The following is a 15,095-nucleotide window of genomic DNA, read 5'->3' on the forward strand; positions in this document are numbered from 1 at the left end:
AAAAAGAAACAGCTCTGGTATGACTTCAAATACCCAAACTTAGAGAAATAAGGTGTATTTACCAGAGAGTATGAAAATCAGTCCAGCTAAACAAGCTATTTTTGCTTTAGTCTGATCGGAGCCTCCGACTTTGGTACACTTCATCCCAACCAGTCCAAAAATGGCACCGAAGAAGCCCAGGCAGACGGCGGAGATCATCAGTCCTCTGCAGGCTTGGATGTAACCTGCGGTGAGAAAGAGTAAGGCTAATGTGAGAACTGGGACCACAACGGGTTTCACTGTAGCTCCTCTCCCTCCGCGCAGCGTTAGGCGTTCACTATTGCAAACCGAAGCAGACCTTGGCTGGAGTAATGTCACCTTACCACGGAGTGTATTCTCCTAGGTGATGTACGCCCTTCTCAGGGCATCGTCACCAGAGCCCAGCTCATAAGAAACATACTATGGTATCCAGGGCTGCAAAAAATAATCCTGTGGCATTGCGTACAGTATCTGCAACAGGTTGTACCATGAGGTTTTGAAGAGCAACTCCACGTGGTCTGCACAGTGGCTGTCACAGGTTGCGGAGCCACTCTGCGCACACAAAGCAAGTCTTGCACGTCAGTCTTGTTGTGCGTGCGTGTTTCAGGTGCAATACGACTGGCAGCAGATTGGCAGCACTGACCCTGGCTGGGGTCCTGGGCCTGCCTGGGCACGTCACCGATTTGATTTGGACCCAAGAAGGCCCTCATTCTGCAAGGAAGTCAAACGTGCTCAGCTTCATGGACAGCAGTAACCCTTCGAGATAAAACAAACTACTGCCATACTTAAGCCTGGACAAATGTGGCTGGCTTCAGCCACACACAATTTTGCTGTGCTGGCTGAGGCTGCTCTGAGCTGGACCTCCCAGGGGCAGGGCCTTTCAGCAGGACAACGGGTTGCTTGGCCTCTTCTCCCTTCCGAGAAGATCTTGTAATTGAAAGACTGTGATAACCTCCTATCACTGTTTACAGGGTGGAGCACTGCAATCTTACACAGCTGAATAACTATCAATCACAGATGTTTTTCTTCACAACCTGTTGTTACATCTCATTTAGAATGAAAATGTGCTTCCACTATTAGGGTATTCATTCTTTTCGCTGTGATCTCCACTGGGTGGAAATGTTGAGAGCTAAACCATATTTTCATTGCCTATTACACCAAATTTTACATAATAACAAATAAAAAAAAAAAAAACCCTGCATAGAAGTCTTTAATATATAGGAAATTAATATATTACAGCAGGAACTAGAGGACATCTAATGAAAACAGAAGGCAGCAGTTTCAAAACAAAAAGTGCACATGTTCACATAACGAAGTTGTGGAACTCCTTTCCACAGGGTATGTGGATGCTAAAGGTTTACAGAGATTCAAAAAGAGACTGGATACATTAAAGAGAAATCTGTGTCTGGGTGGCAGGTCCTTGAGCTGCAGGTGGCCATCACTGATGCTTGGCCACCTTCTGCTCTCCTCACTGCCACCCACTTTGGCCACTGCTGGAGACATATCAGCTCCAGGATGACCGCTCTGTGTTGGAACAATAGTTTTAAAAACCCCATTGATTCACAGCTTTGAGCAACAAGGAGCACACAAGAAGCACTTTGTAGCACGTAACACCCCGTTTTATCAGTCCTACCGAATTTCGGTGCTGTGCTGCACGTCTGCGAACGCAACCTACTGCCATTTATCTACATCTGTTGGCATGCATACAGACTTCTTTCATTTTCAACATGCTTCTGTAGCCCATCTGCTAAAGAAATACAATAGTCAATGAAATGACTGTAGCTGTCGTACGCCTCTCATGTTGGAATATAAGAGAGAGAGTCACTTGTGCCCGTTGAAGTGTCTATCACATGTTAAGTCTGAACTATAAGGTAGACTCCTATGGTAGAAGGACGAGCCACCCTCTGGAGAAACCTCCTATTCACCATTCATGATAAATGAAGCAGAGAGCCTAGGGTGACTCACAGTGAACAGCCAGATTGCGGTTACCTAAAATCAGGCGAGATGACCACCTTTCTCACCCAACTGGGCACAGTAAAATTTCTTCAACAGTGACATAAAACCGTACTCCCAAACAGTTCAGTTCAAACTCGGGTGACAGGTTCACCTCTGCTGTTGAGTCAAACCCCCTGTTCTTACTCCTTTGTCTTCACTCGGGCAAAACGCAAGGGATGTCAGTAGGAAAAGGGCTTTATGAAGATTTCAAAAGGTGGTTCTTAGTTTATAAAACCCAAGTCTGAAGAAAGCAGTCTTGCTTTGTTAATTTTTGCTATAGGCATGGAAAAGTTGGGTTTTACTACTTTTGACGGTGTGTAAGGTATTTCTTGTAGCACACAGGTAAAGCGGGAGATGAAGGCTGGCAAGGAAGCTATTATTTTTGACAGGTCCAATTTATTGACACCGTTAGTAGCTAATTGACACATTAAAGTGCTGAACCATGAACATATTTACCCAGAGGTCCTCTAAACTTTTATTTATGTCTGAACCTCCTAGGGGAAACAGTAAATATTCACCCCAACCAAAATAACCAGCATATGCTAGGAACCACACAGCTGAAATTCAGCTGTTCCTGAAGGTCAATACACAGTTTTAGAATAGGCAGAGGGTAGTGAGACAGCAAGAAATAATTAACTCACTCACCCAGAAATCATTTTCAATTATAAACAGCATGAGGTGGAGGACCACTCAGTTCTGCTGAATGAATAACCTTCCTCACTAAATATTTCACCGAATTGGGCAGGCCAGGCACAGCGGGACTTGTTTCAGTTCGCCACAGCGATCATCCAACTGGCACACATTTTTAAAACAAAATATATGAAAAAAATTCGCAATCTACACCAGTAATGTAGAAGAGCAGAAGACTCTGTAAGGCCCACTAGGTTGACTGGAGCATTAGGAAGCATGAAAGGGTGAAATCAACCTTTTCACCAAATCCAGCCTCCTATTGCTTGGACCCTACCTTAAACCTATGTATAGCATTTGGCTGTAAGAGTAATGAAACCTTTTCTTTGCTTCCTAGAAAGCAAGAACATTACGTTGCTTACCAAGGCTTATAATGCAGAGAAGTGTAAGGGGGAGCTGCCTATTTCTTCACACTCCTCCACTCAAGACCAAAGAGTGTCCCCTTTCCAAATATTTATTGTCTGTGTTTGCACCAGCTCCTGTAGGAAGCTCCTGTAGGAAGCTTGCCATGTACACGTTGACCACCCAAATGAAGCTCCCAAGCAACAAAAAGCTGTATGTTTTAAACAGACAAGCAGACAAACACGCATTACTCATAAAGTCATGTTGAGCAGCATTCCAAGAGAAACCTATTTCAAGGTGGGTTTTTTTTTTTTTAAACAAATGGGCTTTTTGTCTTGCATTCAAATTAATCTTCTTAGATCTTCATCTTTCTTGCCTCACTGCTCTCACGCTTGCCTCTCATGCTCACAAAGAGTTAGGAGGAATTCATATATTCATATCATATGACACTCAGAAAAAAACCATATGCAAAGTGCTGGGGACTGTCACTTTCACAATAAATGCCTCCGGTGGCATCTTGCAGTCTGCATCACGTGAAGTGTAAGAGGTTGCCTTACAGATACAGCACAGATTCCTTCTAAAAGTACACACCCACTGCTTTTGTATGTTTTTCTAAGCTCTAATACCCTCTTTAGCTCATAAGTAAATTTTTGTTCAGGTCTGATCTTGCAAAAGGTCATCAGATCCACTGTTGGAAGCACGGTAACTGATACATCCTCTTTTGGGGAGGTGGTTTTATCACTAAGTTTCCACCTATGACCAGTAGCACATAAAAGTAAACCCAAAATGATTGTAAGTCCCACAGACAGCAAGAACACTTTTGCTTGCATACAGAATGTGGGGCTGAGCCCTTAATGAGGGTTGGCCAAACTGATTTCTTCTACAGGAATACATAAAGGTGGAAGGGCATCACATGCCATTTTCTCGGGTGGCCGCTCATGTGGAGCAATGGCCTGAAAGCCATCAGGGCAGCCCCGCTGCCGTGCCACCCTACAGCAATCTGGGGGGCACAGTCCAAGACCGCTCCATGATGCAAACCAAAACAAGGGTAACGGGGAACCGTCTCCAGATCACTCCTGACCCAAACTACAACATTGCTTCTGTAGAAGGAAGGACTTCTGCACCTCACAAGAGTGCCCCAGCAACCAGCATGGTGATACCCCGATATCTTGCCCCCTTGTTGTGCCTCTGATGCTCTGGTGGACTTGAGCAGCCTCTCCGGACAAGAAGTCTGGCAAAACTCAGAGGTTTCCGATTTGACAAAAAACCATTTCTGTAGAAGAGGAACTGCCCTGCAAGGCAAATCCTCTCCAGTTACATGAGCAAGGAGTGGAGTGGAGCCACCGTTCCCCAGGACGACAAAAAGAATTCTAGTAATTTCCCAGTCCTGCCCTACCATTTCGAGGAGAGCAACACGTTATCCCTACATGTATCTCGGTAGGGTGTTTCTGCTCACAAACACTTCAGGGAAAACGGGAAGCCACATCTGCCCTTTTTTGTGTCTTCCGAGTCCCCCACCTGAGGATGGAGTGAGGAAGTTCCCCCGTTCCCAGTGACAGGGAATGGATCCAACTTACCCATATAAGTCTGTGCAAAGAGGAAGGGAGAGGCTACTTGAGGGCCGAGGCAGATTTGGCTTCATGCTGACATACAAATCCTTCTAAGCTATGAGGATTTGTATGTCAACATACTTCACTGCAACCCCGAAATACGCTCCTGCACCGGGGAAGGGTTGGGGTGAAAAGGGGATGTACCCCCCCACCATCAGGAGGTAACGGGTTCCCAGCAGAGCCCGTAACCAAGCAGGGGAGTCTGAGCTAGGCTAGCTACTGAAAGCACCTCCGGTTGTGGTGGCTGCCCCTCCGCCCTGCCCCAGCTCTCCTGGCCTGTGCTGTGGGGGTTACATGACTCTCTCTCCAGCCTGCCTGTCATCCACATCGTGCCTGGGTACCAGGATCTGGCCCCACAGCATTTAGAGATGTTACTGAGAAACACCAAAGCCAAGCTTCCTTCCACTACCAGTAAACTACCTGGCCAGCAGGGTGGCATAAGGCCCCTCCAGATGTGTATTTCAGATTCACTTCTGTCCCAAGTGAGTTAGTGCTCGGATGGCTGTTTCACGGTGCAGCAGGCGCCTCACAAACTCATTCCTTGAGCAAGTGGAACGTGTTACCCATCGCACAAGGCTTCCCAAACTTGAGTTTGGAGGAAGGGGTGGTAAGGACTTTGCTGTCGTGTTTCTTCTTCTTTTTGGAATTTTATGTTCTTCTTATTCTGAAAGCAGATTAACCCAGAACTAAAAGAACCGCTAAACAATAGATTCGGTGGATCCCAAAGGTTACGCGCTGGTGATCACTCTGTGCCCGCCTGCACACAGACCACAGCTCCTTGCCCAAGCCTGGAACCCACATTCTCGGCTGCTACACTTGGCTGTAGGGCCACTGACGCTAACGGAGTTGAGCCAGCTCTCCCCCCGCTCCGGAGGAACCGGCAAACCCCTCTGCCACCATGGGGCTGGGTCCAAAGAAGGTCTGGGGAATGGTGCTTCTCCACCCGAGGGAAGCATCCTGCAATAGTGATATTTAAGGGTTGCCTGCCTTACCTCTTTTTAGTATCTTGACCTCCGTTAGCCCTTTGTACACGCAGAGGTTAAAGGTTTTCTGATATTGGTATTAATTAGCTTCATGATAATATTAATCCCTGTTATGATAATATTAATCTGTGTTTTGATAATATTAATCCCTGTTTTGATACTATTAATCTCTGCTTTGATAATATTAATCTCTGTTAGTGATTTGGTTAACAGACTTTCTTTTCCTTTTAAACAAACCTTTCGCACAAAACCCCACTCCCAGGCTCCAGTGCAAAGGGAGTGTCTGGCCAGACCACAGAGTGTAGACCTGATTTTTTGGGAGTATCAAAGGCACTGCGGCCCTGTATAGTTTATTTGTCTACAACCATAAAAGCTTGGAAAAGGTGCCATCATTTTAAACACCTTTCTTCCCTTTCTTTACAGCCGCTCCAGAGGCTATAAAGGGATGCCATCTGCACTTTCCCTGTTTCTACCAGCCACAATCAGTACAGATTTATCAACTAAAAGTTTAGTCGTAAAGATTTCCTGCAGTGACCCACTCTCCCAGTAGGGCTTCCTTAAAGGGCAAAAATGTTTCCCCTTAACCAGGGAATTTCTTCAGCACCAACTCAGTCTTTGGTGTCAGGCACTACAGCAAAACTCTCAGCTTTGCTTCAAAATAACACTGCCCTAAAACTAAGCCGAGCTATACATCGCTTTCGCATACCTTTGCATCCCTTACTGCCCCAAGCTTTTACGCTGTCATTTATGAATGAAGCAATTACATCCGAGTTAATAAGCGCTTAGCAAAAAAAGCAAAGGAACATAAATTCAAACAAAATGACGCAAAGGCTTGTTCTTCTCCACCGGCCGTTGCACGGCTGGCAAAACCATAAAAAAAGAGGAATGTCACGACAGTCGGAAAATAAATCGGGGAGAAAAATTTGCCTGCATTCTTCTTGTGTCAAATCCCCACGCACGGAGTCTGCGATGGGGAAAAAAAACCCCAGGTAGCGACAGCCAGAGAGGCCAAAAGGGACACTTAGGCCCCAAACACCATCTCAATCGGCGGGTGGTAGGGGAAAAACCCCACTTCCACGGGTGCGCGCAAGCAGCGCGCTGCCTCCTGCCAGGGGACGCGGGGGCACTCGCCCACGAGGGAGCCGCCTCCGCCGGGGTCCCCGCCGCCCCCCGGCCCCGCTCGGCGCGGCCCGAGCCCCCCGCTCCCGCGGCCCCGCCGAGGCGCATCGCCCGCCCCCGCCGGCTGCGGGGCCGGCCCGGGAGGAGCCCCGGAGCCCCCGACTCGCACAGACCGGCACGGGGGGGTGGGGGGTGTTGGGGTGGGGGTCGGCGGGAGCCTGACCGTCCAGCGCCAGCATGGATGGGAAGTCCTTGCAGTTGGAGACGCCGGTGGAGTCGGTCACGCAGGTCTTCCAGAGGTTGGCCCAGAAGGTGGCGGTGGTGATGACCGTGCCGTCGATGGTGGACACCTTCCAGTAGTCGGTGGGCAGCGTGGAGGAGACCAGCACCCAGCCCGAGATGGTCAGCAGGAAGGCGATGATCTCCGCCGACGTGCTCGCCATGGGCCCGGCAGCAGGCAGCGGGCAGGCAGCGGGCGGGCAGGCGGCGCGGAGCCGCGGCGGCGGCGGCAGCCCGGCAGCGGCGGAGTCCCGGCGGCAGCGGGCGGAGCGGGGCGGCGGCGGCGGCGGCGGCGGCGGCGGCCGCCCCGGGCCGCGCAGCCCAATCAGCAGAGGGAGCTCCCGGCGCCCCCGGGGCCGGGGCCGCCCCCGGCCCGGCCCGGCCCGGCCCGCCCGTCCCGGCCCCGCGGCGCCGCCCCGGGGTCCCCCCGGCCGCGCCCGAGCGGTGCCGGCAGGCGGGCGGGGAGGGGAGCGCTGCCCCCGGGCGGACCCCGGCCCCGCAGCCCGGCGGCGGCGCGGCACGGCGGGGCAGCGCGGCGCTCCCCGGGGCAGCGCTAAAAAAGAGGCGCGGAGACAAACAAGCAGGCGGGAGCTGCGACGAGGCTTGAGTTGCTGCTTCCCCTGCCGGTGAGCGGCGGAGGGCACGGGGCAGCGCGGCAGCAACTTGGCTGGTGCTTCCGTAGCGTTCTCTCGGTAGTTTCAGGCTTGCATCGCTTTCTGCGGGCAGGCGTCCCCCCGCCCCCCCAACATGGCCTTGCCAGAGGGGTAGGTTTGAGCAAGGCTTGTAGAACACGACCCTACCGAGCGCTCCATAGCCATACAAGGAGGCCAGCTTTTGAAATACGGAGCAAGGTTTTTTACTCCTCCGCATTTCAGCTGGCCTCCTGTTACTGTCCGGCCGCAGACGATACAGCTTTTAGTAGCTGGGTTTGCAATGTGAGCTGATGAACTTGGGATTTTCTACCTCAGTCTTAATGCACTGGCATTCGAGGCTGCAGCTCACAGGGGTAAAGTTATCCGCCGCGGTTTCTCCTCGTGTTCAAAGCTGTTTACTTTCCACATCAGTAGGATATTTGCCATTGATGTGGAAAGTACACTGCCGGTCTTTCCTTTCCTCCTATTTATTTCAATACTATTGTTATATTTTTTAAACCTTTTTGCCAGATGGGCAATCACTGGAGGATTAAGAAACCACATTTACATCATTATTCTTACGATGAATGCTCTTTGGTTTTGCCATGTGGACACAAACCCGGATGTAATCACCTTATACACATTTAAAAAAAAAAAAAGGAAAGAAACCCCAGCTAGAGTTAGGTGTAGCCTTGGATGTGGGTCAGAGCTCGATGGGAACAGGCCGTTTGTTGATCTGTTAATGCCCCGACAGGATAAAATGGGGTCTGCAGCCACGTTTACTGATGCAGTGGCTCTCTGCCCGCTCTCGGCCTCCTTGGTACCCTCCGACTCGCAGGTGACACACAGAGGCACTGGCAGGGAAGAGGGAGAGGGGAAAGCAGGCGGTAGGCTTGTTTGCACAGGGGCATCGGGTGTGGAGTATGCCACAGCTCCCGTTCAACCTCTGTGCCAAGATGTCCTCTCCTCTCTTCTCCTTGGGAGGGGAAAGAGAGAGAAAAGAGAGAGAAAGGGTCTGGCTGTGGGTGAGCCCCACTCCGCTATGGTGTTGGGCTGTAGCCAGAGCTCGCTTTGGGACACGGAGAAGTGCTTCTGAGTCAAGGAATAGGGGCATGACCGTAGATCTGAGTCTCATCTACATGACATTATGATCTATTTATTGTAGGGCAGGGAAGAAGAAAGGAAAAAAAAGTTGGGGTTTTTTTTATATATTTTCCCCCATCATAGCACTTTGAGGTCTTGCAGACTGGACTTCTTTTGGTGGTGGAAAGCTAGGTCAATCCATGCAGCTATCAGCTGGGATCTAATCCAGTCTGAGGTAGGAGACCTGAGTCCAAGTCTGGGTCATTGTGTTTTCTTGACGTGGGGAGCTCACCTATTCTTTTGTTGATAAAGCAGCTTTGGTTGGTGTAAAGCTTGTTGAATCCAGGGACTGGTGTCTGGGCAAATTTTGGCCAGGGCCCATCAGAAGTTTTCAGTGTGCTGCCACACTATAACCAGGAGGCTGGAGCGAGTGTTGAAGGATAGGAGCACAGCCTGGGGACTTCTAGGTCTGAGTTTGAGCCCCGGGGAAGAAGAGGAGGAGGAAGAGGAGCTTCCTTACAAGCACAGGCACCCCTTCCCAGAATGGCTGTGGAAGGGACAGGCTGGGTGGGTAACCCTGCTGAACCTGCTGTGGGCTCTGGCTGTGACCTCCAACAACCAATTCTGCTGTCCCAGACCACTCTGCTTTCAGCAGAGCTGGACTTTGGCTGCTATGTGCAGTGTGGATCCACGTCTCTCTGACCTATCTACTGCCAGGGACTTCAGAGGGAGCCCATGCAGGTGGCTTAGGACAGAGGAAGTTAATTCCACCCCAAACCTACTCTGCCTGTGAGCAAGGACCCATCAAGCAGGGCTAATTTATACGTTCGTTCCCTTGTAAACCCCGTTTTATCCAGAATGATGTAAAGAGGCCTTAGTGTACATGAGAACCAGGCTCACTTCAGCTTCAGGGAAAGGCTCCTCTTTTCTACTCCTGACATTGCTGCTTCTGAAGATGTTTATGTTACTAGCCCAGTTGCTACCATCTTTCTCATCTAAAATCAAAGCAAGACGTTGAGCTTCTGATCTCATCTGTGGTGGTGTAAACCCAAAATGACATCGTGCGTAGCTGAGTATTCACCCCAGGTTGGAGGGTAAGGGAAGTTGCAAGAGATACTCTTCCCCTATGGCGTTTTCTTTGTGTTGGCTGGGATCTGCAGGGATTAGACGTTGGAAAACATTCATCTGTGAGGCTGCATTTCTCCCCTTACTACATTTTCAGCTTCTCTCTCTTGTGTAACTGCAAGTCCCTCTGTCGTGAGCTTAACTCAGATGTCTTCCAGCTTCCAGTTTTCCAGAAAACAATGGTCCCTTTTCTCCCCGTTGCTGTGGTAGGAACTTAATATCCATATGAAGACATGCCTATAGCTCCCTTCAATCTCTGTCTTCCTCCCACCATAGCTCTGGCTTTGGCTTTGCTTACTTGGCTTTCTTAGCTATTTTTAACTTGTGTAGTAAGAGTGAAAGACTTGGTCTTTGCTTTGTTTCTTGTTCCTGTGTTTTGAGACAAGCTATGACTTGGGAATTTTCTGAAGTTCCTCAGACCACTGTGGGACAGATTCCTGTTTTTTTCTGTACATAAATTGATCAGATCGTTGCATTAACACAGTTTTGTGCTGGGTCATTTGAATGAGTGTGGATTTATTCCCCTGGACTGGGAAAGAAAGGTGCTCACACCTTTTTGTAAGAAAACTAACCCTTGTGGTTCATTTTTTGAGGCAAGTCTCATTGGCTCTTGGGCATAAAAATGACATTTTGGAGGGAATTATTAGTAAGTGTTTAGAATAGACTATTTCAGTTGGAAGGGACCTACAACGATCATCTAGTCCAACTGCCTGACCACTTCAGGGCTGACCAAAAGTTAAAGCATGCTGTTAAGGGCGTTGTCCAAATGCCTCTTCAACACTGATGGGCTTGGGGTATTGGCCACCTCTCTAGGAAGCCTGTTCCAGTGTTTGACCACTCTCTCGGTAAAGAAATGCTTCCTAATGTCCAGTATAAACCTCCCCTGGCGCAGCTTTGAACCATTCCCATGCATCCTATCGCTGGCTGCCAGGGAGAAGAGCTCAGCACCTCCCTCTCCACTTCCCCTCCTCAGGAAGCTGTAGAGAGCAATGAGGTCGCCCCTCAGCCTCCTTTTCTCCAAACCAGACAAGCCCAGAGTCCCTAGCTGCTCCTCATAGGACATTCCTTCCAGCCCTTTCACCAGCTTTGTTGCCCTCCTCTGGACGCATTCAAGGACCTCACATCCCTCTTAAATTGTGGGGCCCAGAACTGCACACAGTACTCCAGGTGAGGCTGCACCAATGCTGAATACAGCGGGATAATCACCTCTCTTGATGGGCTGGTTATGCTGTGTTTGGTGCACCCCAGGATGTGGTTTGCCCTCTTGGCTGCCAGGGCACACTGCTGACTCATATTGAGCCTGCTGTTGACCAGCCCCCCCAGATCCCTTTCTGCAGGGCTGCTCTCCGGCCACTCCTCTCCCAATTTATACTTGTGCCCAGCATTACTCCGTCCTAGGTGCAGAATCCGTCATTTGGACTTGTTAAATTTCATCCCATTAGTCGTAGCCCAGTGCTCCAATCTATCTAGATCCCTCTGCAAGGCCTCCTGTCCGTCAAGAGAGTCAACAGCACCTCCCAGTTTGGTATCATCAGCAAACTTGCTAATGGTGCATTCAACTCCTGCATCCAGATCATTGATAAATGTATTGAACAGGACTGGCCCCAGAATCAAACCCTGGGGAACACCGCTGGTGACTGGTCACCAGCCAGATGTAGCCCCATTCTCTACCACCCTTTCAGCTCTGCCCTTCAACCAGTTCTTCACCCAGCACACCGCGAACCCACTCATCCCACAGTTGGACAACTTGTCCAGAAGGATGCTGAGGGACAGTATCAAAAGCCTTACTAAAATCCAGAAAAACTGCATCTACCGCCTTCCCTTCATCCACTGGGCAGGTGACCTTATCATAGAAGGATATCAGATTAGTTAAACAGGACTTGCCTTTTGTGAACCCATGTTGACTGTGCCGGATGATAGCATTGTTCTTTAAGTGCCTTTCAGTAATACCCAGCATAATTTTCTCCATAATTTTTCCAGGAACTGAGGTTAGACTAACAGGTCTGTAGTTTCCTGGGTCTTCCCTCACACCCTTCTTGTAAATTGGAATAACACTGGCTAGCTTCCAGTCAGCAGGGACCTCCCCAGGCTCCCAAGATTTTTAAGCTACATATATTTTACAAATCATAATGGAATATTAATCAATAGTTGGATTTTTATAATGTACGAAAGTTTATTATATTACTATGTACAGAAGAGTCCTTCAGAAATGGTTTTGCTCTCAAGTCTGAAATACAGGATATTATTTTAGCTCTTGCAGGATCAAAATCACAAGCAATCGTTATTGCCTCATAAGTTAAACACTAGATGACAACAGCATTTGTTCTGCAGCCAGGATAAGCAGGCTAGGGTCGTCATGCCTTTGTCCCGGAGTAATTTTTCTTGTAATTTTACTATGCATAGGTTGGGCAACTTGAGACTCTTTCCTGGCTCTGGCTGTGTTATGATTTCCAGGGTGCCCAGAGCACTTGTGCAAAAGAAAAAAACCCCAACTTTATTTTTCTAAGGCTGAAGGACAACTTCCTTGTTTGCTAGGGTTTCCCTGAGAATTTGAATATTGAAAAGGTAAGGCAGACATGCGGGCAATATAGACAGGCTTGTAAGAGCATCATCACCTGGGCAAGGTCAGGTCTGCTGTCAGTGATAGATCTGGAGAATACACCTCAACTTCGCGTATGCATCAGAGGAGATTAACACAACTGTAAAATGAGGAGGCTTGCACCGTGTTCTGCATTGCGCAGAAAAAAAAGTGCCGCCTAAAAAATGAGCAACCAGATCCTCTTCTCCAAAGGAGAGTAGACAAAGGAATGTTTCTGTGTCGCCTAAAAAAAAATCCATCAGAGTGGGAACATCAGTTAATAATCACCAGTCCTTGCCGGGGTCGCCACCGTTGTTTTTCTTAAGCTATCAGAAATGGAATTAAATTAAATTACTGCACGTCCTTTGTAAACTGCCAGGACAAGAATGATTTTAAGCTATGCGGTTCATATAGTACGTAACAAAAAGTAAAAAATTAATAGGAAGTGACAACCCAGAGCGTTTTAAAGGAGTGAAAAATTGCATTCCGTGAGCCAATAAACTTTCCCCTCTCCCATTCTCTGCAGCGCATTCGGACATTACAGACTTTGTTTCTTGACACCGAGATTAATGCATTATTTCTTTTTTTTTTTTTCAGCTTGGCTTAATTTTGTTGAAAAAAGCCTGTGTTGTTCCCTGAAAGTTTGTAATACAATGCTTTTAAAAATAGATATAACCTGTTTAACAAACTGAGCAGGAAATGTGAAGAAGTGCATCTCCTCCTTTACTGGAGGTGCATTCCACCTGGCCAACAGCACAGGTGCAGCTCTTGGCGTTCAGAAGTCGCCTCCACATCAAATTAAGTTTTGCTAAACCCAGGCAGGTCACAGTGGAAAGGAGGGAAACTTTTGGACTGATTTTTAGAACATGTGGCCCTATGGAATGTGATTTAGAAAGTGTTTGCAAAATAAAAGAATACTGTATCTAATGGAATTTTAAAGGATTTAATCGAGGTGGGAGGCAGATAAGCAAATGCCTTTCCAAAGCAGCCTGTGTTCAGAAGCGATCCTTGCGGTGAGCCATAAAGATGAAGAGGTTGAGTCCTGACGGGTGGCTGAGCTGCAGGCCAGGGTTGAGACCTTGATGTTCCCGGAGCGGGAAGGCTTTCCCACCGAGCGCGTCCTCTGCCCTCCTGTGCCACAGCCCGTCCCTGCCGTTTCCTGAGCACTTGGTAGATCTGGGCACGAGGAGTCTGTCATCCTTTATGGGCACCAGGATAGCTCCCCGTCGCAGGACTCGGAGAAGCTGGACCGACCCTCTGGAAGGAGCGCAGCACCAGGACAAGGGGCCTGAGCTGGAACATTCCCATTAGGTATTAGGAAAAAATTGTTTACCGTGGGGATGGTCAAGCGCTGGAGCAGGCTGCCCAGAGGGGCTGTGGGATCTCCCTCCGTGGAGATGTTCAAGACTTAACTGGACACGGCCCTGAACAAGCCCATCTGATTAGACATGTTTTGGACTAGATGACCTCTGGAGGTCCCTTCTAACCTGAATTATTCTATTACCCTACGATTTTGTTACCTCGCTGAAGCCAATAGAGCAGCACTGGGATGCATTTGGCTTATTAGAGCTCTAAGCGGCGCACTGGTGCACTAACAATTTACACATTATATGTTACGCTCAGAACATGATTGCATGTGGTCCCTGCTACCCTGTTATTTAGCCCACATGCTGAAATCTTCTTTTCAGAGAGAGGTGTATTTCAGTTCATAACAGCGGTACATTTAACTACTTTTCCAGCTGTTTACACATAGGGAAATTTTTCCAATGGTCATCCTTTTTTTTTTCGAGGATACCTCTGGATATGCTAAAGAAAACCCAAAGTGGGGAGCATGGCACGGAGGCCTTTAGCTCTGCCAGTGTAATACCCATCCCGAGACAGCGGAGCGGGGTTGAGAAGAGAGGAGCTTCTGAAAAGAAGGACTCATTTCCCGAGCGGATGCGAGCAGCAGAGATGATAGGCGTGCGCTTCAGCTAAAGGGGGGTGGTCGCAGCTGGAGGCAGCGGTGGAGGAGATGACTCGGTGCGAGGTGGCTGGCGGGCATGGCAAAGGCCCTGGAGGAGGCAGAAATAAGCCATGGGAGATCATGGGCGAGGGGTGATAATTCACACCATGCTCTTTGTACCTAGCCCTGCTTAGGTACCAGCTAGCCCTCAACACAAATTTGTCCCAGTTTCCAGTTGGGAGGAACGGGAGACAGGTGAAGGTGAGGGTTATGCTTTATGCCTTCCCAGCAGTATCCCGTCTGCAAGGAAGCTCTTCCCCGTGCCCTCCTCCAGCTCCTCTCTCCGATTCCCACAGCAGCCCCATATTTACTCAGAGAAGGGTTGTGTCACCAAGAGGGTGTTGTGGTTTACCATCTCGGGCCCCGCTGTTTATCAGGCACCGGTTGTCCTGGCCAGTGGCACAGAAAGATTTCATTTAACCGACAACATGAGAACCACAACCTGGAGCAAAGCAGCTTCTGTAGCATGACTTAATCTGAGAGCAAATGGGCTGGGATCAAAAAAGGTCACGGTGACAAAGTGGAGTTGAAAGCTGACTTAGATCAACATGCTCAAGCAACTCGGAAACAAAGGGAATAAAGAAATAATATGTGACTTTTTTTGATCAATACAGATTCAAAAAATTGATAAACCGAGGT

The 15,095-nt window shown here is 48.9% G+C and overlaps 1 protein-coding gene across 2 annotated transcripts in view; it reads right to left on the reverse strand.

The window, feature by feature from the left end:
• The window catches only part of CLDN10 (claudin 10), a 64,748-nt gene that overhangs the window by 7,007 nt on the left and 42,646 nt on the right, over nucleotides 1–15,095 (reverse strand). Inside the window, exons 1-2 of one of the 2 annotated variants that reach the window (XM_075491962.1) lie at nucleotides 6,978–7,291; nucleotides 63–224 (exon numbers count right to left, since the gene is read on the reverse strand). In XM_075491962.1, coding sequence (XP_075348077.1) covers nucleotides 63–224; nucleotides 6,978–7,197 — 382 coding nt within the window. In that variant the 5' untranslated portion in view covers nucleotides 7,198–7,291. Of the gene's footprint in view, nucleotides 1–62; nucleotides 225–6,977; nucleotides 7,292–15,095 lie in introns of those variants that run through there. The other variant, XM_075491961.1, reaches the window with a different exon arrangement.

Source organism: Mycteria americana, chromosome 1, assembly GCF_035582795.1.
Source record: "Mycteria americana isolate JAX WOST 10 ecotype Jacksonville Zoo and Gardens chromosome 1, USCA_MyAme_1.0, whole genome shotgun sequence".
NCBI lineage: Eukaryota > Metazoa > Chordata > Aves > Ciconiiformes > Ciconiidae > Mycteria > Mycteria americana.